Genomic DNA, 26,703 nt, shown 5'->3' on the forward strand with positions numbered 1-26,703 from the left:
ACAAAGAAGTCAGTTTACCAGATCTCTTAGCATTCATTTTAATTTCACCTACTACCAAATTATTAAATACAAAGCAAAATAGTATAATCATAAGAATATATATATATATATATATATATATTCAAATGTTTGGTAGCATCCTAAAAAATAGTGATTTGAGAGCTAAACAACATAGAATTTTGTCCAAATAAAAGAGACCTATTTTTATGACTTCCCACATTATCGAGAAGAATAAAGTAAATGGCAAAAGGTTAAAGAAAAAATGGGGATGAAACTGGTGCTATATAATACAAAAAAAGCTCATAGAATGATTGCCTTATCCCATCAGTTGTGTGTGAATTTGTAACCACAAAGTACAGGCAGTGCCTATATTTACAATGCCAGATGGCTGGATAGGCTAAGGGTGAATACCATTCTGCGTCATGTTGCATTTTGCTATAATTCTTACTGTCCTACTTTGTTATTGTGAAGTTAACCCCTCCTAAATGTTGTTATTGTTAGTGTTACTTAAGTGTGTTAACGAATGCCTCAAGGCTTTTGAACTCAAATGAATTCTTCCTGGTTTGATTCCCAATCTGGGTCTTTCTGCATTTTGGTGCAAACAAATGTTTATTTTTGTGTCAAAACGTGTTCATTGTTTAAGAAAAAAGGGTGGATGTTTAAACAATGACTGTAGTATCTCTGAAGTTTTTATATAAAGCAAACTCACCACTACAACTACAGACATGCAACACTTCTAATTTGGGAACCGTGACCAAAGAAAGCCATCTTTATTAAGAAGCTTACTTCTTCATACAGAGCCTTACCAACCACCTGTGTCCACTCTGCAGCACTTTTGTTGGTTAGCAGTACTAAACAGATGCTTTGGAAAAGCTGTTGTTGTTGCTAGGCAACTAGCAGCTGACACTCTTTTGCTAAAATAATTATTTTTCAACTAAAATAATTTGTCCTTTCAATTTACAATAAGGAAAAAAAAATACTGCTAAGATTATTGGAAGCCTTCTTGCTTTACATATAGTTAATATATAGCAATGGTTTCTATTTATTTGAGTTATTTGCATAAGCTTATTGCCTACAGGATTGAGATTGCTATCACAAAGAAGTTGCTTTGTTGTGTGTCTTGGTTTGTTTAAAGCAAACAGAGATAGAGATACTGAATCTATAAAAAGATACTGAATTAATTGTTAAAGGTTTTTTTTAAATCTCATAATAGAAGAGACATTTTTTTAGGAACCCACACAATCTTGTTGCATTCTTTTTGACAGCTACATATATATCAATATGTCATTGGCCTTGCTTTTAACAGATCAACACTCTTTCTAAAGGCAGCAATTAAGCTGTTGAGCAAGTCTTCATCAATTGAAAGATGCTTTTGTGTGTTGGAATTGTGACCTTGTAAATGATCTGTGTGCTGACCTTGAAAACATTTAATAAACTAAGATGTAGTAATCCACAACCATTTGGTGCATTGTCATATCACTGAGAGACACAATGTATGATATTTGACAAACAAGGGTACCAATGAATTACTTTATTGATCCATTTCAAATGTATCCAAATGTTAAATAACTTTTTTGCATATTTTAGTCCATCTACAGTTTAGTCCAACTATAAAGCAGAGAATCTCGATCGGTCTGTATGTGGAAATGGCCCTTTGCATGTCTAAAGAACCATTCATCAAATCTACTTTATACTTAGCAGATGTATTGCTGGTAATCCAAGGAGATGTCAAGTTGTTGAAGTTGATTTACTTTAAATAAACAAACAAAGAAGGCTCTATTATAGATTATATACACACAGAAGTGGACATAGTCACCCTGAACACACGGTCACCCATTGGTTTGTTGGCTATCATTTTTAAGTCTCATGTTTCTAATTTTCAATTGTTTTTTGGCCATTGCCATGTTGTTGTTTTTGGACAGCACTATGCCCTTCAATCAGATAGGGTTAACTGCAATGTGACCTAAGAGTAATTTGCTGTAAATAACTCACTAGAGTGGTCACCAACAGAAACACGCCTCATGGCACACATGAGACCAATCAAAGCATATAACAGTATGATCCTAAAACAACAGGTTATGTCTATGAACATTACAGTGAAATGGTAAGGCTGTCTTGTTACTATAGTTACTAAGCAATGGTTCTAAGAAAAACCTTAATAAAAGATCCCTGGCATACTTTGCTTCAAATGCATTGTTACATTTTTGACGATGTAGATATGTACTCTAGATGTATAATTATTTACTAAATGAACATAGTTATACCCAAGTTGTATACAAACTGAGAAAGTTAACATTAAAATTTTGTAGGATTAGTCATTAGAATACATTGATTATGAGTGTTGAGTCAGATAGTACATTTAGAGAAGAGACAAAAGAATCAATTCCCAGAGAAACCCAGGGAGCAGCATCTTAGATTGCTTTCAATCAATCCATCAATCAAAGATCCCTTTATTAAACTAAATGAAGCTACCGCCAAGTTGTGGCATCATCTTAAGTGTTCTTACTATTGACCGTCGTGTGACTTAAATGGAACAGGGACACAAAATAGTGCAAAAGTAACATATAAATAGATTTAAGTAACATCATCCCTCTGTGTAGATGCAGGAGAGCTGGCTGCAGTGGTCTGCCACACTGAAGAAATCCCCTCCATGCAATTCTTGATACGGAACCACATCCTGTGCTGGACTGTGGACATCAAAACCTGTAGATACACACACACACACACGCACGCGCACGCGCACACACACGCACACGCACACACGTTTGCAAAGCAGGTGTTGTGAAACCCGATGGCAATAAGTGCTTTTCTTTGAGTGATTTTATTTGGCTGTATTTTCATTACCTGTAATGCAGAAAAGAGCTGTTTGTAGTGGCCATCCCACTGGGATTATTGACTGCTGGAGCGATGCTGTCACCAAAGGCATCAACTTGCATCGGGTGACTCGAGCTGGTCTGTGCTGTGATCCCACCGTATTGTGGAGGAGAATATAGCATCTTAATCTGCCCTGAGAGCCCTGCAGGTTAAATAAGAAAAGCTGCACTTCTTTATCCACATTTTAAGAAAAAGTCTAAAGCATTTTAGTCCTTAAATGAAACATTGCATTAGAAAAGGCTTTGTTTGTTAATGGAGCCACCGTTTATGTTTAAACATGTATTTATCTCAGCAGTTTAAACTGTTATGCTTTGTTGATGAGCGCCTTGTTATCATCACGTTGGCTGTCAAGTCAGTAAAGTAAAGAGGTGATATCTATTTAAAGCTACATAGAGTAGGGTTGCCTGATTCTGTCTAACAAGGAAAAACACCAGCCACCTGCTACATACAAGGATTTACTGCATGGTTAATATGCATCTGAGAAAAACTGTTCGGATATTTGCGATTCAGATGTAAGACTTGCACAACATTTTTGAATTACCTTCCCTTTTTCACAATTGTATTTAGAATTATTTGACACAATTAGGAATACACCGATGTTAAATTATGAGTACCTGGGTTGTGATGTGCCAGATCAGGAGACTGGCTGGGCTGCTTCAGATCTCTGTTGTTCTGCAGGGAGGTCCCAGTGGGAGGATGTGGCCCACACTGCTCTCTGGGGAGGAGCTGGTGGGGGGAGGGATCAACAAACCTGAAATATTTCAGACTGAATTAAATATTCCACAGGTGGAATTAGGGAAAGGCCAACATATGTTCTTGTTAGTCAAAATAAAACAAAGTATTATTAATTATTTGCATGAACCATACAGGAACATCATTGTATAGTAAGGACTTCCAAACGTGTTTTAAATTGAGAATGTAGAAAATGTAATGTAATTATTTAATTAATGTTTTCCTTAAAGAATATAAAGACAGTATTATGCAGTTTGTATAAAGATGTAAGGACATCAACTTATTTGAAACCATCAACAGTGAAGGCTATCATTTTTATTCTATATATATAATTTTAAACCACTTCCTGTAGAAATCAAAGACATCCAATATCAAAATCTGTTTCACTGCTTTTTATCATACTTAGATTAGATTTTAAGGCTAACATTGCTCTTTAACAAACAACTCTCTTTGTCCACATCCATGTTTTCCATAGTTCCACACAAAGGCATGTTAACCAATTATCCAGCAAATAAACCATTAATGAATCCATCATGAAGTATTGACAAGGTGACAGCTTCACACAGTCTGTGTTAATTTGACATAGACTTCAACATTCGTTCCCACTAGATACACCTGTCATCTTCTGTGAAGTCCTTAGACAATCCTTCACAAGCTTGAATAATGAAATTGAGATGCCCAACAGGACATGGAGGAGCAGAAAGCATTTCCACATCCATGTAATGAGGATGGAAAAACGGCTTTCATGGATTCCTCAACATTAACTCCTTAGCATAGTGGCTTCCCGCGCGGCTCATTTTTTCTGCTTTGAGTTTATATTTAAATGCCGATGTATGGTTTTGCTTCTAAAAATAAGATATATAGTTCCTGCAGAGAACTGAACAACATGCACCATCTAAATCTTTCACTTATCGAGTTCATGACCACAATATTGATTCTCTTTACTTTGCAATTGAAATAAGTAGTAACAGAGGCACTCTAGAGGCACTTTATGATGTAGTATAGACTATTCCTAGCTCACTACTCTGTCTTGCACCATGCTTGTGATTTGTTCATAATGAATTGAAACTGCTCCTGTTTCAGTGTACTTGTCTGTAATAGGAACACTCTTTTAATTTCACAGATTGTCTATGTTGTATGGGATGGTATAGGAGCTTAACAATACAATACATTTGTTTTCCTTTATTAATAAAAGAAACACAAGTAAATCAAAGACATTACTTTCACATTCAGGTAACTCATTGTTAAATCAAGAGGATTAAGTTAGTGCATTTAATATTGTTCTGTGGCCATGCAAGCTGAGACCCCTGCCGTTAGGTTTGGCCAAGTAAATGTGTCTACTTGCCAATAACAAGGATACAAAAGGAACAAGAGTTTTCTGACAATATGAAAGGACTGAATGGGGATCCAAAGGAATCCCTGGGAATTTGACTGAAAATGGCAACAAGGATTTTACAATCGATTTAACTTCTAAAAAAAAGAAGTAATTACAGGGTTTCTCTTCTCCCACCGGACCCTAAATGGTATTTTTTTGATTTTATGTTTCACTTATTGAATTCTTTAGCCGCTCTTGTCGGTGGCTATAGCATCCATTAATACTGGCGGTCAAGACCAATGAGCCAAGTCATGGTCTGCTCTCGCCTCCCAATTGTCTCCTCAGAGTCCTGCAGCGAATGCTCCGACCTACTGCTGATATGAGAACAATCACAAGCAGTGAGGAGCCGTGAGCATCTGACTGCTCAGAAAGACAGACATACTTTATCATGGCCTTTGAAGTATAGATGGAGGGATGTTTTTTTACTATGGATTGACCATAGAAATGTGTTGCTGGCCATCCCCAATCTGTAAAGCCTCTTCCCAGCCACCCACACACACAAATGAAAAAAAAGAAAAACTCTTTAGACTATTTGATCAGGGTACAAAATAGTGCTTTCTTTAAACTGACCATTCTAATTATGAGCTTATAGTCTTAAAGCCATGACAACTAATGTTTAACTTGATTGTTTCAGATCATCAAAAGGGAGATCCCATTTGAATCAGTCATGGTTAAGGTTCTTACTGTGCCAATTGGGATAAAAAAATCAAAAGAAAACACCAGTTGGCTCGCTGAGTAACGCTGACGTTCTTATTCCACCGTATTTCAAAAAGGATTTATGCCAAAAATGCTACGTCTTGTTGTTTGAATGAATGGGTATGTGGACACTTTTGGTGAATTTTGTCGTCGTATGAATAAATTGAGGAACAGATTTTAAATTTTAAACGATATTTTTTGTAATGAAACCCGACACAATTGACACAAAAATCTTCAGTACCTGTATGTATCTTGTAAAGAGCACAGTAAAGCCAGGTGGGGATTGCTGGAGTCTTGTCCCTGTGCAGCAGCTGAGGAACAGAAATGAGGTACACACCCTAAATATAATGGTTGCAGGGGGATATACTTAAGTATCTAAGATAAGATGGAACTTTATTAATCCTGAGGGGAAATTCAGTAGTTTAACAGCAACAGGGTAATAATGAAAAACAGGACAGCACAGATTCACGCAGATTAGAGATTAGTTGTATATCAAACATACAAAGATCCAGGACATACCAGAATATGATTCAAGGGGTACGCCAGGGGAGGAGTCTATGCTTGCCAGAGGAGAAAGGCTCGGCTGCAGAGGGTGAATGGTTAAACAGTCTATCAGCGAGTCCTGAGCCCCATCAGCAGTGGATTTCATCTAGAGACATGAAGCATAAACATAAAATAAAACATTTGTTATGCTTTGCACTGTATATATTTATATGTACAGTAAACAGTTTGCATATATTGGATTTATTAGAATAAATAGTAACATTTTGATCATCTTAATTATAGCGCTAAAAAAAACTATTTACAGACAAGATGAGATATAGCTAATTAAGATTATGAGGGTTGTTACACAGTAAGCTATACACAGTCTTACATTGGTTTTGTTAAGCAAAACTATCATGCACTCTATCCTCAGAAGCATCAATTAAATCACAATTACTATAAACCTTTTTATGAGTTTTAGATTAAAGAAGTTTTGCATGTGGGAGACTTTGTAAAATGTCACTTTTTTTTAGTAACCACCCACCTTCTTTTTCTACAGTGACATCCCCCTCAGTAAGGGCATACATCTCTCACACACATGCAAAAATGTTAACTGCAGCGGTACATTGGGAAACTTTTCTATGGGGTCACTCTGTAAACTAAAGGGTTTGAAAACAGGAGAAGAAATGAAAATCAACATCATTATTTGTGTTTTCTTATGACTTGGCTCCGTCAGTCTCAGCTTAAGTGGATGTATTTTTCTCGTGTAAACCTGGATGTTAATGAAAGTTTAAATAAATTACATTTTCTGAGTTAGACAGAGAGGGGTGGAGATCACGAGTGTTCAATGTTCCATACTGACAGCTAATTAAGAAGAATTACAGCACAAGGAAAGAACCTGTGACACGTTAGTGTAGCTTTTCTTTTGTGTGTGGTTGTTGTTTAGGCAATGATGGAGTTAACTTGCAATTACTGTATCGCTAACGAGATTTCTCCACATAGAGCCTGCTTTTGCCTTTTACAATCCAGTTTATGTACAGCTGAAAGCTTACACATTATTGAAGTTAAGTGCTGTATTAAGTGCAATGTTTCTCAGTTAAATATATTTGCCACAACAATAGTATTTTAAGAAAAATGTGAATTGTTTTACAGCACTGTACCTTCTTACGTGACTGCCGTTCTTTAGTAGAGTGAGATTTCACGTGTTTCCTCAAGGAGCTGGGATCAGTGTAACGCTTAGCACAGCCCGGCACCTGACACGTGTACGGCTTCTGTAAAACCGCAGACATTTGGTAACTTGTAGAACTCCGCAAATAGACATTAACAAGCTTTGAAATACCATCCTGATACATGTTTGTGATCAGGCTGGCACTCACTGTGTCCAGGTGTGTACGCTGGTGCTTGGCTCTGTCACTTGAGTTGCTGAAGGCCTTGTAACATCCTGGGTGCTGACACAGGTAGGGTTTCTCCCCCGTGTGGCTGCGCAGGTGGATCTTCAGATTTTCTAGCCGAGAGAAAGCCTTCTTACAGCCCTCGAACTGTAACAGCATACAAACACAGAAAAGTTATCCAAGCAGTTCATTTCATTCAGGTTTTGTTTTTGCTGTCCATTGCAATACCCAATATCAGATCTGCATTTTCAACCTGACATCACACACACACACATACCTGATGCGTTGAGATTATTAGATGGAAATGGCTGCAGACTAAAGCCTGCTGACCTCAGTGTGTGGATGAGAGTAGAAGAGGAAGTATAGAAAACCCTTTGAATAGAAAAATAGCTTTCATTTAGCCTGAGCTGACACTTAAGCAAGCCCTAAGTGATTCCTGCTATAGTAGTTTGATGGTTGGAAGGCGAGCAGCTATGAGCAGCAAATCCCTGAGAGGGGTAAACATTTGGAAGGGACAGGTGCAATTTAGTTTTATTGCAGCAGTGTGTTATCTTGTCACATATGCAATCCTGGCTATTTTTAGAGTTGAGCAGACTTTATTGTATCGCCTGTCTGTATATGTTTGTTATTTTTCATTTGTCAATTCCTATCATGCTGCAATTATTTTAAATGTTATACTTATATTCAGATGACAGTGCCTTTTATTTTGACACTTTTGGATGTTGTTAAGAGGGTGTTTAATGGAGAAAATTCTGCGTATGTAGGGCACCAGGATACAGAGCACATCACAATATGAAGACAATGTATTAACTAGACAAATCTAACCACAACAATTCGAGGCAACGCAATGAGTTCATAATTCTTTGAACAAATCAGTTACGTGTGATGCTTAAATCACTCAACAAGCATTCGTTTTTTGTGCCAAAGCCTAAAATAACATACCCAAAATGAAATGTATAGTTATTTGATTACAGTCATGACTCTATTATGAGAGGTAATTCTTAGTTTCCTATCAGTAAGGCAGAATTATTCTATGATCTAAAACAATTTGACAGAGTCACAAACATGGTACTGTAGAAACACATACGTTTGTTCACACCTTGTGTCTTTATCTCTTTCTAGTTTGTATGCACTCCTGCTAAAAATAAGGAACTGTTATCACAATTATATTCAGATTTTAATGAGGCTATGTGCTGTGAAAGGATAAATACTTTATAACCGTTTTGCACCTCTCTTAAACGTAAATTCCGTTAACATCTTTAAAACAGTTTTAAAAAATGTATTAATTCCACTCTCACACTTTCAAATTTAAATTCATGCTTGACCCAATCCTAATATTTTAAATGGCACCTTTCTGATGTTTGTATGTGTCACCAGCAGGGGTCAGTGTGTATACACACATCACTGTATTGTCTTTTTGTGTTTTGAATCCTTCATCTTGCATCACCTTGACAGCGGCTGGCTATCAATTACAAAACAAGTAAAGTCACTTGTAGTTTACTTTTTGTTGTTCATTTGCGCCAAAACTCAGAATGAAGAATGAGTCCATAACAACCTAATAATAAAGGCCACTTCAGGAACAAAACATATAGGAGAATAATCCAAACAAATAGCTCTCAATATCAAGCTACCAGAGTGACTTCACTGCTAAAATATGTTTCTCTCCTTGTGTAAGGTCAGGACTTTACTCTCTCTCAGGGGGGCTGGAATGTCATTACTAAGCTTTATGGAGAAAACACGTAGACCATGTCCAATTTTGTTATTTTTTTCCTGTAAAACCAGATTCCTGACATACCGATACCTCTCATTTATCACAGACAAAGCCAATCAAAATGTCTCTGATGACTAATAGGTAACTTATAACATTTCTCTGCATTCCACACAGAAATACTTGCCCTTCTTTATTATGACAAAGCTAGTTCCTCACATCAACACCTGCTTCATACTTTAACTTCCTTCTATAACTTTTTTACTAAACCTCACTTTTGTTAAAATGTAATGTTGCGACAATTATTTTCCTTATGATAAATGACCGGTAGGGTAATTCTATTTTTCTATAAAAGCATACTGTCTAAGTCAAGCAGTGCTGAAAATGAAACCACCTCAATATTTAGTCAAAGCTAATAAATTAGAAACCAAACATGTAGCAAAATTTAAAAAATTGTCTTAAAGCCCCTTTCAACACATTTCACTCTGGCACTCTTCCTAATTCTAGTCTATTACAATACATGCTCCTAAGGGGGTGCTCTGACAAAGAGTACCAATCCTAAATATAGCTTAAAGAAAACTATTACCAACAAGCCCCTCAGCTAGAATACCATGAAAAAAAAAAAACCCAGACAGAGATAAATGGGCTCTCAGAACCAAAATGGTCAGTCAAGTGAGAACCAGCATAAAACAAAAACAAAAACTGCCAAGACTCAGGACTAGCCAGGGGTGAGTAACTGTGTAACTCCCGCTCTCTCTGTCTCATAAAGCTCTCATAAAGCGCGAAGGGCTTTTGAGTTTCTCGCGAGGGACGTTTGGGCTGAAAAGAAAGGAGCATGGCTCCTCTGTGTATATCAGTGTTACGGCCAGCTTCTGACAGGTCCTGGCAGGTACAGTGACAGCTGCAGTGTGCCAGTAGACTTTCTCCAATGTCCAGTCCTAGCCTCAGGGTCAACTCACTCTCCGCTCTTCCCTGTTTCACAAGTGATAAATATTTCTACCCTCTGTGCTCTTTTTGTTTCACCTGGTTCCCTGTATTGTAGCTTGTCAGTCCCTGTGTCAGTAGACCTTTCACATCATTCAAAAAACATACTGTATGTAGCAAACTGTCAGTAATCGGTACTTAAATCAAACAACTTAAATCAAATGCTTCTATGCTCTTTGCCTAAATGTAAGAAAACATAACGTGGGACTTTTCGTATAACTGACGAGAGGCTTAAGAGTTCTGGTTCAATACAAATAATTGTTTACTAATGCTAAATAGTGAAAGAAGCTGTAAAGCATAATTTCCTGGCGCTATAACTGAGTTATTTCCCTACCAACACATTGTAATGATGGAGCTTAAAATGTTGTCAAACTTTAAATATGAACAGTTGTGCGTTCAGTGGCATTACTGTGGCAAGGCTTTAATTACAAGATGTTCATGTAGGAACATTTGGCAGATTAGCAGGGACTACGTTTTCATTTTGACTCTTTTTAAGTACACTGATTATTATTACAGCCTGATTGAAAATGAATAGTAATATAGAGAAGATAAGAAATACATTTTGGCTAACTTTGGTGATGCTCAGTAGTGCCAATTGTTGTGTTAATAAAACATATATATCATAAGTAAATACAAACACAAAGTAGTCTTACAACTAATACATTTTTTTTAAATAATTGTTTTTGAATAACGTACTGCCGCTTTTTTTTATTTTCTTCAATTACTTTACTCCCCGTAAGAGCAATGGGCTTAATGTTGAAAGCACATAATAAAGATAAAAATGTGTTAAACTCATAATTAACAGGTTGAATTTAAATGATGGTAGAAATCTATTGTTTGTTGTTAAAGTTCACACTGTGCTTTAAAACCTCATATATTTAAATCACAGTGACAGATGCAAACAGACTGGTGAGTCAAGGATATGTTAACAAACATCATTAAACATATTGTGAGATGACAGACACAAGCCTGGGCCTGCCCTGCATGTTCACGGTGTAACAAGAGCTTCCTGATTGTTCTGCTGCTGGCTCGCACTTCATTTGCGATGCATCAGTTTATTCAGCTGTCAATCATTTCCCAAGAACAACTGTTGCATCTTGGATGATTGTCACTTAAAATGTGGGCGCCATCAAGAGTAGTTACCGACCGTTCTCTAAATATCAAAGTGTTGTTAGCTTTTCTTACTGCTCTGTGAAATTCACAGTTTTTATATTAAGCATATCCATCGTCAAAGCACACTTTTTCAATCTCACAGGAAGTAGATATAACCACATTCACATATACTCGTTGAAAGATATGTGGAGAGGTTCATGTAAATAATCTGTCCCATTATTTATCCATTCCTTTCCTGGCATTGGGTTGTGAACATGAATACTTTTTTCTTCACTGAATCTTTACATGCAACACACTCCCATCAAACGTTTGCAGCTCCATGGCAACAGAGTGGGCTTCAACTAATAAGTGAGTATTTTGGTACAAAAGGTCGGCTGCAGGTATGCCTTTTTGTTAATAATTGACTTGTTGAAAGTAGCGACATGAAGCATGTTTGGCAAGTCTATTTTTTAAATTATTCATCAAAGTTGAAGTATTTTTCCAATGGAAGTGAGCAAAAAACGTCCTTGTCTTTGAGATAAACGGTTCATCATCTACTAGATAGATTGCGTGAAATTTGAGACATTCAAACCCCCTTCTTACTAAATAGTAATGATTCTGTTGATGCCCTTTATATAACGCCACTATTGATTTAAAATATTCATTTCCAAAACTTTGGTTTATAACTTGCCAAGGTAATGACATTTGAATCCGCATTAGTTTTATTTGTTCATTAGAAAAAGCTAATATTTGCTAGCACACTAAGCTAACATTATGAACATGGTCAACCTGAACCTGTATATTAGCATTGTCTTTATCAGTGTGTTTGACTGATGACTTTAGCCTTTAGCTCATAGTACTGTTTCAGTATAGCTGAGGCATATTTTATATATATTCTCCCATTACATGTAATATCAAACTAAAGAAGCATCATTATATTGCAATCTGAAATAACTAGATCCTCTTTTTTGGACAAACCAAGCTCATCAATAATCTGGCTTACCTCCAGCTCTACAGTCAGAAATGCAAACCTGTGAAGAGCCAGACATTGGGGCATCACCTTCCCAGAACGAGGGCCAAGTTTGTCAGACGGTGGCCTGGCAAGCCCCCTGCTGCTGACAGGCCCAGTAGAGAGCCATTTTGCCATGCCAGATCTACAGTTCTAGGCCTACTTTGTGCTGATTTAATAACTACATAATTGAGTTAAACCCCTTGTCAATTATCACAGAGCTCTGCTAATTACCCCGTGGCTAAAGTTAAAAGGAGAGAGAAGCCATATTTTGAGTCTAAACCCTGGCCTTAAACACAGAGCACATGAAGGCATGTGCCCTATGAAAAAGCTTTATTTTTCCGCAGCCAGAGGCTTGAATGGCCTCAGCTAGATACTGTGGCTTTGAATGAAACATTGCACTCAGTGACATTCATCATGTTCCAGCTTTCACTGCATTCACTCATTCTCCTCATAAATAGGTAAAAGGAATCCGACTATGAGAGAGATGTGCTATATGTGTATTGTTGGGTGTGGAGATGGCTAAAGACATTTAGAAATAAAGGATAAGAAAATGTAGAGACACTTCTTTTAGGTATACCGTGCACTTGTTGGGTTTCTCTCCCGAATGAACCCTCATGTGGATGAGAAGCTTGTATCGGGCATTGAAAGCCTTGAAGTTGCGTGGACAGCCCGCCCAGTGGCAAGTAAAATCATCGGCTTTCCGCTGGTCCACATGCAGTTTTTCTATGTGCCTCACCAGCTCCTCCCTTTGGTCATAGACTGCACTGCAGTCCAGCCACCTGCAGCACTGTGCCCCATATTCCTCCAGCTCTCCCTCCTCCTCCTCCAGCATAGGGACCTGGGGCAGAAAGCTCACCCCATGCCTTGGATGAACCATGGGAGCGTGCTTGAGAGGGTCCTGCGAATGGGGCTTTATTTTGCATTGATGTCTATTGAGGTGGAAGTGCTGGTGTGAGTGGTAGGGTGGTGGAGGCCCCTGTGGAGCAACAGCCTCTTGGATGGTAGTCAGCAGGGCTGGCTGTATCTGTGGAGGCGGCAGCAGGTTGTGGGTGAATTGGCTGCAGCTCCCTTTAGTCTTTTCCAGTGCCCCTCCTTCCTCTGGGAGGCACTGCTGGTCCACCACCATGTTAGCCATCTGGCTCTCCAGACCCCCTCCCTCTTCAAGCATCTGCATACGGCTATAATCTGTCTGTGGGGCCAGAGCCTGCGAAGAGCCTGGCATGCCGTAGGGATGGCCGTTGGGGATGCAGCAGCCTCTCACTCCCAGGAAGTGCCCATAACCTTCAGATTGGACAGGTGAGAGTGTGGGGTGGGAAGCTGGAGAGCTGACGGAACCATTAATATAAGCCACGAGGGAGGTAGGTGAGGTGCGTATGATGGAGTTGAAATCAATACCCATGACATCTGACAATGGCGACATGGAGAGAGCTCTCTTCTTAGCACAAGACTGTCGGGGGCTTCCGGCATCAGCTGAAAAGAGGTACGAGGGCAGGGAGGCAGAGTTGCTGGTGCCTCCTGATACGGTCGTACCTGACATGGCCGTGCCGGGGGACAGGCTGAGCTGCTCTCCCCCCTCGCTGGCCTGGGCCTGGAACTGAGGTAGACCCAGTGGAGGAAGCACACGGAAACCATACGAGTATTCGTGTCTGCCACTAAACATCGACTGTGTGTCAAACAGACTAAGGGTAGTGGATGCCAGCGATTCTCTTGATTGTGCTGATCTGAAACAGATTGTTGTTAACCACTTTAGTATCACTCTTAAGGTTTAATGAGCTCATCATCACATACTGGAATTGATATTGCCCACCTGGCATCAGTGTGGGGAATCTGCACACTATGTGGAAGTGATGGAGGGTGTTGTGCTCCAGGCCCGGCTGTATAGCGGTGGCCTGTTAGGGTCATGGGGCTGCTGGTCACTGTCAGGTTAGCAGCGGCTGGCTGACCAAATACTTCCATAGGACCAGACACAGAGCAACCTGCTGCTGCACACAAGCACAAAACTCAATATCCCTATTAAAGTATAGGTTAATTAATTAAATCCTAACAGATCAATTAAAAGTGTCAACACAATATTACTCAACGATCTGTAAAAGACCTTAAGGCATGCAAATAAAACTCAAATGCATCACATTCAATTAGCTATAACTAAGGTTTATATTGCAGATAGCGGAGTTTCCCTTGCCAACCTGCACATTCTGCTCTGTTAATCACTAATGAGCCTTTCACCCCCTTCCAAGGAAGGGACAAACTTCATGCCTGGTTAATTATTCATAAATAAGTACAAGATCTAGCAAGAAGACTGAGGTGATGAAGATTACAGTGAAAATAAGTGAAGTATGAAAATACAAACAGTTAAGCAGTAGTGGTCATTTAACCAACATCACTGAATTAAAATGTAGTCCGAGTTTGTACTAGATTCTGAATATTGTGATATTAAAATATTGTTCTGAATAGGTCAATTTAGTTTTCACATCTTTGGCTAGATTTAACCATTGAGTTACCTTTAAAGCTGTTGTTAGAGGAGCAGCGTCCTGTCTGCATTGTCCCTGTTTTTGTTGAAAGATGATGAGTAGGCACTTGCTGGTGTGGGGATGCAGTCGAAGTGTTTAGATGTTTCCCGTTGGTCAACACCTGTCTGCGGAGGCTTAGCGATGGCAGAACAACATGACTTTCACTCTGTTTTCCAGGAGCAAAGGAGTGAAAGTCTCCTATTTTCACTCTGTCCATGCTCCAAGAGGGACTCAGATTGTCCCACTGTGGGGAAGACATGGGTATCCTGATGGATTTGGACTGGTGTCCTCTGATCATGCTCAGTGATGGGGACACACTGCAAGGAGACACCAGGAGCTGACAGCCCTTTCCACTCATGGCTGAAGCAAAGTTTCAAAAACTCAAAAGGAAGTTGATTCAAGTTGCCACAGCTTGTCCTTGCAGATGAAATGATTATGCAATGCTCATACCTATGACATGATACAAAATAAAAAGATACCTATCAGATATCCCAAAATAGAGGAACATTTAAATATGAAATTAAAAGAGCCCATGTAATATTAAACCAAAAAAAAATCCAGTCGTTGTACTTTGAACCTGAAAACTGTAGAAAAACCACTCAACCTTAACAACTTCACCAAGCAGGATACCATGTATTTTTTAAATTGTGCTGGAAACATACAAACAAAACAATATATATATATCCAACATTAGTGTTGCTGCCATAAGAAATTATTCTTTACCAGCATAGTGACTTTCACAGCATTTATGTAAAACAAGACGTGTTTATAACAGTGAAAAATATGAACTTTGTAGTTCAGTTTTTTTTTATCATACCTCTAGTGTCGGTGGGGCGTTCACTCACCTGTTGATGTTGCCGTAAACACTTTTCCCGGAGTGCCAGGACAGGTTGAGTGTCTCCTTCAGTCCGCAGAGCTGTGTGTGTAATATTGGAGACACCGGAGATCAGCTGTCGTGTTTCTCTCAGAGTTAGTGATGTCTGTGCACTGAGCAGAGAAGTAATCGCTCACTTTGAACAGCCGCGTCCCACCTCTCTCCTCTGAACTTTTTGTTTTACTTCCTCCGGTTACCCCTCTGCCCTTGACTCTACTTTGTGAGAACTACGTCATTTCAAACTGAGTGGACGTTTGCGGTAATAATTAAAGATTTGTTATTACCGAGCGCGCGGATTTGCAAGCATGTTATCCATGACGCCACCTCTAAAATAAATATATATTTCCTCCTCGGTTCTATATTCATATAGGGATATTATTAAAAAAAATAAATAATTTAAATTGTTTGCAAGAATTAACCAACAAATCCAGCCGTAAGTCCTAATTTTAACATGAACTCAGCCTATCTTTTGTATAACAGGACATTTTGGGTGGTAGGCCTAAGTTAAAAGAGTTTTGGGTTTAGAATGACAGATTCAACACACGTTGCCAAGGCTGCAATGATACAGATATCCTTAAACTCAAGTCTAAAAGGGAATGATTGAGAATGTCCCTCCCATTTTACACGAGTAGTCTAAATGTAAGGTGATCTTTTTATATATGAAACTTAAGAAGGATTAGAATTATTTTTAAAGGCAATTATTTTATTTATGTTCACAAAATTGGCTTAATTCAAAAATTCTTTAATTTCTATTCTTTGTTTTAGAATCACTGTTTGTTTGAAAAATATTTGGACAAATTCCTTGCATTCTTCATGCCACTGATTATTCCCACTAATTCACATTTTGAACCTTGTGACGCATGCATCTGCTACCTGCTCTGCCCCCCTACCAATACTATCCTCCTCCTCCCTCCCCCCTAACCCTACACCTCAGCACAGACCTCATTGTTAGGGCACTTTTCTCCTGGCTGCTGGAGTGTTTGCTCTGTAGATCCTGCTCCAGGTTGCTATGGAAACCAGCGTGTTTATTATAGGACGAGGAACGGTAGCTGTACTTTAGGGAAATTCATCTAAGAGGGGCTCTGCTCCACAATCTATACAAGTGATGAATTAAATGAAAATACATAATGTTAAAAGGCTATACTGACCACTATGTTTTCTGTGTGCAATCATTCATGACTGCTGAACATGGCATATATAAGGATGGTGAATAGCTGCATGGTGCTTATAGGAGGTATTACCGTTTGGTCAATTTGAATGTTCTAGATCTTTTTGTTATTTTTAAGAGATACTTGCTGAATTAAAGCATTTGTTCTAGTGGGAGGAAAATAATTGTATATGCATTTCTTTTGGCATTAGTTGCATTAGATTCCTCAATGGAAATGTCAGATCAAATAAATTATGATTCTGAATATAAAGTAGTAGTGACCTCTGGTGGAGTAATGTTAAGTTACCTCCCTCCCAGTGAAACCAAAACAGTGGGGCTATTTTCATGCATGTTCTAATATACAATTATATTACCTTTGACTCTTATACATTATCTGTCATCTTTGAGAAAAGCATCTGAGTATCTATAAACAGTCATGTGCTGCAAGAAGATGTTTCTATTACCATCATCTTTTTTTTTTGGAAGTGTTCCTTCTTTTGCCAGCAGGGGATACTATTAGTTCACCAATGGGATGGCTGTTATCTGCTTAATAGCACCTCAAATGTTCAGATGCAGCTAAACGAATAAGAAAAAAGGGCATGTGAAGATGAAATAAATGACATAGTGTAATGCTTGTTGAGGTCACGCCTTGTTTACATGATAATAGGAAATACATTTTCCATAGATGTCGGTTGCTTCAAGCAATGATCATCTGTGATTTGGCCTTTTCTTCCCTAAAATACGCGAGTCATGGTTTGTTTTTCTAATGTCAGAGTGTAACCGGATGGTTAAGTGTCCAAGCTCGAGGCAGAATAACAACACAAATGTAGCCACTTCCTCTTAGTCTCAACAACAAACAATGACACTTGGAGCAGTGCTTTCTTGTATGTGCTAACACCGAAAACATTTGACAGTTTACAACCATTTTCAGTCATATCAGTCATCCTAAACACAGCTGGAGTATGTTTAAATAGGAGGGTAGAGCGAAATAAAAACACTTGAAGAAGACAAGATGAGATATAAGTATTTGACCATTTGAGAAGAGCTCCATTTGTAGCTGAATTAATGCTCTAATAGACTCTCCGCCACTTACAGAATCCATTTCCCCCCTCTTGATGACAGCATCAGCACTCCTGGAAGTAGCAAAGCATTCATTCTGTTGTCAAGATGAGAAATCATGGGCGATTTCTCTTTAAGTTATATTACAATAGTCACTTAAGGTAATGCACACCCCACTGGACCTGTGATTAATTAATCTGCTTTTGATTTGCTAATGACAGTTCAAGTCAAACACAAGGTTAGTAAAGGCTGAGTCAATCCTTTTAACTGCAGCTGCAGAGAGGACTGTGGTGAGTGTAGGAGATATCAATTTATTGGTATCATCTCTCATTATAACTGCTCCTATTAGCCCGCCTCACTCTGCGTACTCACCGCATATTAATATGCAAATACATGCAGGTATCCTTGATTGCTTCAAAAAAATCCCATCATCATTAAAATCACTCATGTTGTTTTTTAGCCAAAAGTGTTAAATTAATGTTTGGTAAGACATCTAAACTAAAGAGACTTTAAGTGTGCAGCACTAGTACAGTAGGGAGAGCGGGCGCATCCATCCATCTCCTCCTCTGCTCCTCCACTGTCAGTAGCAACACCCAAGATAAAGATGAGTGTGAGAGAGATGGGCTTCTGAGCGTCTTCCATCTCCATCCATCAATCTTAGTCGTCTTCTTTAATAACCTTTACAAAGGAGTGATGTGTGATGAAAAAAAAGGAAAGGCGATCATGTCTTCTCTGGAAGATGTCCCTCCCTGCTGTGTTTTTGGAACAGGATGACTCTAATAAAAGATTGCTGACACAACAGCCCCCCTGTTTAGAACCGCAGTTAGGCCACAGGCTGGTTTTTAATTTGAGCGTACATTTGAGGTGAAGCCTGAGGGTGTGGGTGCTGTAAGCTCCCCTCTTTTTCCTTTTTGGATGTTATTAACACTGCAGCTCTGCAATAGCATCTAGGATGATGAGGCCTGAGCGCTGGAGCATAATCGTAAGACTCTGAGTCTGCCAAATCAACAGAAACATATCCCAAGACTTCAATATAAACACAAAGAGTGAAAAGAAGCTTGGACAACAAAAGATGCGGATCAAGTTTGAATGGGGATTTAATTTAAGTAACTGAAATCCAATTAAATCTGGGTAACTCAAGCATACCACACAGTGTCTCAATGACAAAGCGATGCCAAAGGCAATACAAATGACCCTTCATTTAATTATTGCAGATTTGAGCTTTTATATCCATTCTAAACATGTTTGCAAAACACCTAGAATCCTTTTAATAAGTCACGTAAGAAATGTCCCCGACTGATGATCTCAAAATGTGAAATTAAAGATGCTACAAAAGATTTTTAATCTGCAGCTACTACTTTTAAGACCAAAAGGAAAGGTTTTCAGGATGCATGACACAGCTCTTATTTGTTCTTAAGGATATAAATATGGATTAACTTTTCTATTGTAAGCGTTTTGCTTTGGAATGCACCTCGTGCTATAGCAGACTTTTATTGTTTTTTCAAATAGTGTGTGGTCTTAGTTTACTAGACTCATATACTTCTTCCACAACTGCAGTTATCATGATTATGTGCTACAGCACATGCTTGTGGGTGTGAGTGAGTACTTTAATAGCTGTGGTACAGTTTCAGGAGGCCTGTTTGAGTTTCTTGGTGCCTGTGTGGTGTTAGTGAGGGCTGACAGGGCATGTAAGACAACGGAGAAGGTCCAGACATATGAGGGGGTGTCATTAGACCCCTGCCTGGAGCCCCCCTGGTCAGATCCCCTCAACATCCGTCTTCATTAAAAAGGTTGCTCTCTGAGCAGATGGTCATTAAGAGCACCCCCCCTTTATTCCCGGCACCCTCTATGCACTAGGACACTACCTAGAGGACACCCATCGTCCCTCAGGAATCCCAGAAAACTCACTGAAGAAGAAGTGGTGCCTGACAAGGCCACCTGGTAATGATCACTCTGGGGTGTTAATAAATCTCTTTTTGAAATCTTTCAGAAGAACAGCATGAAGTATGGAGATGGCCCACGCAGCAGTATACTTCAAAACCTGTGGCACAAGATAGAGGTGGTCGGAGTGAGAAAATTGATGCAGAAGGCCCCCAAAAAGTGAGTTTCATCATCAGTACTTTCCTGATCTCTGCATCTTTGTCCAGTTATGTGTTTATGTGACTGGCATCTCAATGAAGTGTGGGACTTTCAGTCAGACAGGTGATACATGAGCTTATTGTCAGGTTTTAATAAGGAAGGGCTTTGGTTGATAAACATGGGAGCAAAGTGAGTTAGATACTGCTGCTTTACTGAGGTTGCTTTCTTTGTGTACCTGAACCCAACACACCACTTCTTTTTCTTATATTCACTTTTGTAAAAACAATTCTTACACCCACTCAAATATACTGTTAAAACTCCAGTAAAACAGAGAAAGAGGTCACAGGTTGTCAGCCGTAACTAGTGAAGTTGCAACTCTTGGATACAATATGAGCAATGTCCATGTTATCTACATTTCCGTGGAGACGGCATCATCATCAGTATCTCCAGCGGCAGCCACAGTGGATGCCAATTATAGCACTAATCACTCCCTAGCTGAGAGCATGGATTCAGACAGGGTAAAGTATTATCCATCTTCATCATATTCATTATCAGGCAGCAGACGCAGGTGTCCTGGCCTCCCACTGCTCCACACCATTAGAGACTGATAGACAGTGGGAGTTTTTACTCCACGGAGCACATCGACATATAATAGAAAAGAGTTGTTGAAATATGCATAGCATTATCTGATTGTACCATATATACTTTTAATCAATACAGTAGTTGTCACAAATATAATGTAGACAGTCTGCCATCCCGACTGGGTCATAGGTCACACAGCAGGGGGTTCGCAGCACATCATTTGTTCTGTCTTGATTATCCTCTTGTGTCTCTCTAACAAGGAGGGTCAGTGAAGCAGACACTAGGTATCTCTGGTTCAGGATGGAGCAGGATAAAAAAAGTGACATGGAACTGTGGCAGATAGAGCTGTGGCATGCTGGTCGTCAATAGATCAACCTCATACTGACATGGGTGGGAAGAGGAGCTTACTTCCTGCTGAAGGCTCCTGTATATATGGGCACCCTGTGCAGACTTAGCTACAGTACGAATGTATATAGTGTACTTCTGTGCAAAATTCTCAGCTTAACTCAAATAAATCACCTCGTTAGCTTGTTCTCTAATGGCTTATTGTAGCACCAGGCTACCCTCTTCCTGTAAAAGCTCATGAGATTTCCAAAATCAAAAAATGTTTTTGGGAGGGATCGTTTTCCTATCCTCTGGCACCTGGCCGAGGTCATTCTATTAGGTGGATTGATTTACATATAAATTGAACATGCAGTATTACGCACCTCCTTAAACGCATCTGTTTCGCTACTGTATCCCATTATCTGCCTTGCATACTTCAACAAGCATTTAATTTCGTCTTTCATATTGTCTTATGTTTCATTATGTTTCAGTTATTTATTAAAATTAATTTAGCTAATAACGCCCACATGCACTGCCCCTTTTCCTGCAATGCACCTATTCTAATGGGTTCTGAGCGACTGTGTGTCCTGAGGTAAAATGGTAAAATGTTGAAAATTCACTGGGATATGAAAAGCAATCATATTTTCTGTATCAGTAAGCAGGTCTTTGGTAGCTGGGGGTCATTCTTGCTCTATGCTGTTGCTTGGGGAGGCATTTCGTAAGAGCCCCCAAGGCTCACCTAGTTAATTAAGTTTTCCGCTATTAGAACGATGTTACTTGTGATTTTACTGCTCCAAAATAGCGAATTCTCTACTATAACTGAGGCTTTGATAGACATTTCTTCTCCTTTTAATATTCCTTAGTTATACAAAAATACATCAGCATCAATAATATACAATGTTTTGACATGACCCGTCGATAATACTTGATAGAAATTATTTCTAGATACATGCGATGAATATTATCTGGCCTTTCGACGAGAAATTAAAAACATTTTCAGTAAATGTTTCTAATTTCTTAAAGTGTTTAAAAGTAAGTGAAAGAAACTTTGCTGATCAAGTGAACTGTGCAGTGTAGTTGTCTTGGTGATACCAAATTGAATGCTATGAAGAGGAAGGGAAGATCCAGATATAGAAAAGTGTGGGTGTGTGTGTTTGTGACTTTATCCACTGCAAAGAAATAAATGAAGCAGTAAGATTTGCTAGGTGAGGCATTTATGAAGAGTGAAAAGACAAATTGATTCGAACCTATATGGAAAATTGTAGCTGATGTGTTTCTGCTGCAACAGTGCAACTACTGCACTATTTCTGCACTGCCAGAGCACAATCATTTGGGATGTTTTTCTTCACCTTGCTCAATAATAAAGTCCACAAGGTGAGTAGCATGGTCTCACAAACCAAGTGTTTTAGAGGTACTTAGAACTCATAGACTGTTGAGAAACCGGCAGTGTATTTACCATCATTTAATGAAGAAGCTATTTCATCTTGGCTATTTGTTATGTTTTTATATACCACACTGACATCGACCGTGTGCCTGCTTGGTTAAAATATTGCAAAATACATTTACATACAGAATTATTGTTAACCTCTTTTTTCTCCTTGTGTTGAAATGGTTTTAATACTCAACCTCTTCTGGCAGCAGCTACTCTCAGGAAATAATATCTTATTAATGATCTGTTTGCTATCTTAGTAGCATCTAACTGCATCTATGTCTAAAGAGCCTGATATTATCTCCACACAACTCTTTATAAGATGATTATATGTTGGGACTGGATAGTATACGACAGAGATTGCCATACATCAATTAATGCAGCCCAATATAGAGCAAATAGTGAAACTCATTGACTGACACGATGGCATTCTATGGGCTTTTGTTTAAATTAAATTCTGTTCATGAAAATAAACGGAAAGATGACAAGACATAACCTTTGGACAGTTCAATATCCACTCAAAAGTATCTTCTCTTTGTAGACACTTAGCTCTCTCCTGAAGGACATTGTATTGTCATATAAGGTCATAGGCCCCCCTCTTTTCTAACCTATAATTGAAAATGTATTATATTTTGTATCTTTAATCTCACCCTGAAAAGATTAATCAAATGAATGTACAGTAGAGGAGTAAAAAGTTCAACTTTGAATTATAGTTGAGAAGAAGTATAAATTAAACTGGAGAGAACAAAGATGGATACCAAAAACATATATATTTTCTATCAGCTCAAAAGTAGTTAACATTCATGAGACATTTCATAAATTAGACTTTTGCTTTACAAATATTGTAGAAAGATGTGATTGACTTTGCTCCAAACAGCAACAATGCATTTCACACCAATCAAATTCTATTTTCAGAGTGGTTTGATGTGGATATGGCTTCAGGCTTCTGTTGAGTGTGAAAGTGTGGCGGCTGCAATTTCAGATGTAAGTATGTAATCAAAACATTATGTGACTGGCATGCTGTAATTAAGCAATAATACATGAGACCAAGTAAATGAGTGAACATGGTCTGAATTCGAATGTGGACTGTGATTACCATGAATACTTCCTGCAATGCGGCTCTATAAACGTTTATGTTCTCATGACCCTCTGCACATATTTATATTGACTTATAATTACATAAGCATGAGATATATCATCATTCTTATTCCCATAGCTATGCGTTCAATGACAAGTGGCCTATGAAGTGTATAATGGGATGTGATCTTTAATGTCCTGCCTGCCTTATTTCAATGGTTCACCCACATTGACCTCCTCCCTTTATAGATTTGTGTCATCTTTTCTCTGTTGAAAATCACAGATAAGCCAGTTCTTCTGTAGAAGGCAGACGCTTGTCAAGGAGAGTGGGATCAGAGTCTCTTGACCTCCACAGATTACTCCCATGCCTTACAATTGTGCATGTACAATTTACTGTTGACTTACAAGATGGGCACCCTAGGTGGAGGGGGGTGGGAGCCCTTGAATCTTGAATATCAGATTTTCTTTCTTACATGATGAAACCTTCTCCCCAGACCTAAAGAAATAATAATGTAGCTCATTGACTTCAGCAAACCCTTCCATTGTTTGGTACAATACTTCATCTGACATAACTGACAACTAAATGACACAGTATATTTTTAAGCATTTAAATATTGGGCATTACACCATTAGTTCAGTAGCGAATCTGTATCCTGTTTTGTTAATGAGGCTCTAAACAAGATTACTTACAAAATAACCATAGTTTAGAAAGGACACACAGGCAGTGCCTTTTCCCTTCTTGGCTGGAAAAGGCTCTCACAGTAAGACTGTACTAACAGTGACTTCATGTTACCCATTGTAATTTGTTCCAGTTCTTTTTGTCCCATTATAAATCAATCTTCTCTAATTCAAGCCATTGTCTTCTACATTTTGAAGAAGCATGACGCAGGTTTTCTTTCAAGGATGAATGAAAGCTACTCCCTCGATGCCTGAATTGTGGAAATGAGATTCGACACACACTGTGTTTATTAGAAAAGCAACATAGGAACAATGATAATGACTTAAAAAATAGTTACAGTACATTACATAAAACATCTAGCTATGATTTTTACATCTCATGTAAATTATTAACAAGTCACACATGGCCTATAATGAATACTTTAAAGGTCCCAGAGAGCATCTCCAGACCTCAAAGGAAACTACACATTATACACATTCAATACAGTCTGTTACATAATAGTGCCTCTTTCATCTATGTGCACCAGATCCTGTGAACTGTGAATGTTAATGTAGGTCGGGTTATATGTCGAAGGTGTTGACATACTCCTCCAGAGGACATCTCTCATCCTCCCATCTACTGTTTCTCCCCTCAACAGAGGAAAGATCCACAAAGCTTTGTCAGCAGAATAAGGAGGAGCCACATCTGCAAGGTAGTTTCCTTCCCCTGCAGCAAAGCATATTTTAGCACCTCTGCAAACCGTCTCTATAATGTTCCGCTCAAATACAAAATGAGGGCTGAAGCCTTTGACAAGTAACTGAAAACAAATGTGATGATAGACGGACAACCCATCCCACTATCACGTTTTTTTTCTTCCGGTAAAGCCAATAATGGAGCACTATCAGGTCTCAGCTAGGATTCCCAAGGAGAAAACTCCACTGTGCTTTATGAAACTCATATATCAGAGGTAATAGATTGCAAAACTTGCCTGGGTTAGCGTGTCCTCTGTTTACACAATGACATAAGGAAGCAAAACAGAAGGGAAGGCATAATCCTACCTGGATGTCCTTCAGAATTACACACACAATGCTGGAATCTTTTTTTGAAAATGAGTCCGTTGTGTTAATCCATAACCCACTTAATGTACATTTGCATGCATGGATATAGGTGCAACTACACACACATCTGTAGTGTTAGAGAGGTGGCAGGTAGTGCTGTTGATCAGTACCTTGGATGAGAGTAATAGATCCGTTTAGCGTTAATCAATGTCGCTCACAGGCTCATTGAGCAGTGCACTCAGCATCCTGCTTTTGTGTCAGAGATCCTTTTAATCTAATTGGACATTAAACTCCTGTCATTATTCCTCATGTTCTGAGACTTATTTATGGCTCTCCTGCTTGCTTGTCTTTTCCTTTTCATTACAGCATGCCAGTCTACATCAGCAAACTCATTAAAGGAAATGAATCAAAGGAGAAAGCTGATGTGTGGCTGAAAAGTGTAATTTAATAAATGTGTGTTGGGCTTCAGTGCTCAGCACATCATTCATGTTGTTTACGGGCTGTAATGTTAGCAGGTGAGGGCACTTTAATAATAAAGGCCTTTCACAAAGGCAAACATCAGCGCTGCATTTTAACACAGGCTCCTATAGGGAGTGACAGGATTATCAATGCTCAATGCTGTCAGCAGGAATGTTGTCCTGTTGGTATAGAAACAGGAAGAGATATTTCTCAGTCTAACTTATTTTCAGTCTAACTTTTGATAGACATAATCTTATACTCCCTTTAAACATAATACGTTGGATTAAAAAACAATTGAAGCCACCCTTGCTGAAATCAATAGAATAAGAGGTTATGCTGCTATAGACTTACTTTGTCTAGTATTACTAGTAGCTTATGGTTGGATAGACAGTGCTGTGTAACTGACATTGCTGAGTTAGTTCAATGTCTTCATGACTCCTCACCGTTGTACCATTATTATAATATATATATATATATAAAAATATGTATTCTATTACCATCATCTTCTAATTGGTCATATTGGCTGCTGTTCAGCTATTCCACTAGTCTTGCTTTAAAGCGGCACTGATACACTTTTTATATAAATTTGGTAACTTGAACATACAATTACACAAAAATATAATTTCGACTTTGCTGTCACCCTCTACTCTACAGGCATTTTTGTGTATTTAAGCTGATTATTTTGGTTTCATGGCTCAAAACGGCATTCAATGAAAAGTTAGCACCTAGCTGGTGAAGTTAGCTACATTTTGGACAGCTAAAGAGCCAGATTAATTTTCCTCAGGAGTTGGTGGAGACCTGTTACGACCCTGGGTCGTTAGGTCATGTGTGTGGACATTTTTCCCTCCTGTGTCTATGAGTGTGTGTGTGTGTGTGTGTGTGTGTGTGAGCAACAGGTGGTGCCCGTTAAGCTGATTAGCTACCTTCAACCTGTTGATTGGTCCACCTGAAGAACAGAGGATATTTAACTGCAGCCGTGCAGTTCCTCGGCCTCTCTCCGACTAGACTTCTCCTACACCCAACACACATCTGCGCTGCGATGTCTGTCCTGTTACACTGATTGCTTAATTATACCGTATGCCGGTCCTTTCTCCCGTGTT

General features: G+C 38.8%; 1 protein-coding gene and 1 long non-coding RNA gene across 3 annotated transcripts in view; one reads left to right on the forward strand and one right to left on the reverse strand.

Annotated features, from left to right (window-relative positions):
- The window catches only part of LOC104959327 (uncharacterized), a 27,119-nt gene extending 1,419 nt beyond the window's left edge, over positions 1-25,700 (forward strand). The window contains exons 2-5 of the long non-coding RNA XR_799851.1: positions 19,928-20,037; positions 23,267-23,335; positions 24,745-24,798; positions 25,511-25,700. This is a non-coding gene — a long non-coding RNA (uncharacterized lncRNA). The remainder of the gene's footprint in view (positions 1-19,927; positions 20,038-23,266; positions 23,336-24,744; positions 24,799-25,510) is intronic.
- Positions 1,538-15,901, reverse strand: glis3 (GLIS family zinc finger 3). Of its 2 annotated transcripts, none has more exons than XM_010787200.1 (11): positions 15,703-15,901; positions 14,849-15,307; positions 14,155-14,326; positions 12,925-14,068; positions 7,537-7,698; positions 7,321-7,431; positions 6,197-6,326; positions 5,919-5,988; positions 3,489-3,625; positions 2,845-3,016; positions 1,538-2,703 (listed from the first exon to the last, which is right to left on the reverse strand). In XM_010787200.1, exons 2-11 carry the CDS (start codon positions 15,213-15,215, stop codon positions 2,697-2,699), a joined length of 2,472 nt encoding a protein of 823 aa, XP_010785502.1. In that variant the 5' UTR covers positions 15,216-15,307; positions 15,703-15,901; the 3' UTR covers positions 1,538-2,696. The 2 variants fall into 2 exon arrangements, with proteins under 2 accessions (XP_010785502.1, XP_010785501.1); XM_010787199.1 differs by having other exon boundaries at positions 14,155-14,329.
- Positions 25,701-26,703: the final 1,003 nt, after the last annotated feature.

This window comes from Notothenia coriiceps, unplaced genomic scaffold (assembly GCF_000735185.1).
Source record: "Notothenia coriiceps isolate Sejong01 unplaced genomic scaffold, NC01 NC01_scaffold00030211, whole genome shotgun sequence".
Taxonomy (NCBI): Eukaryota; Metazoa; Chordata; class Actinopteri; order Perciformes; family Nototheniidae; genus Notothenia; species Notothenia coriiceps.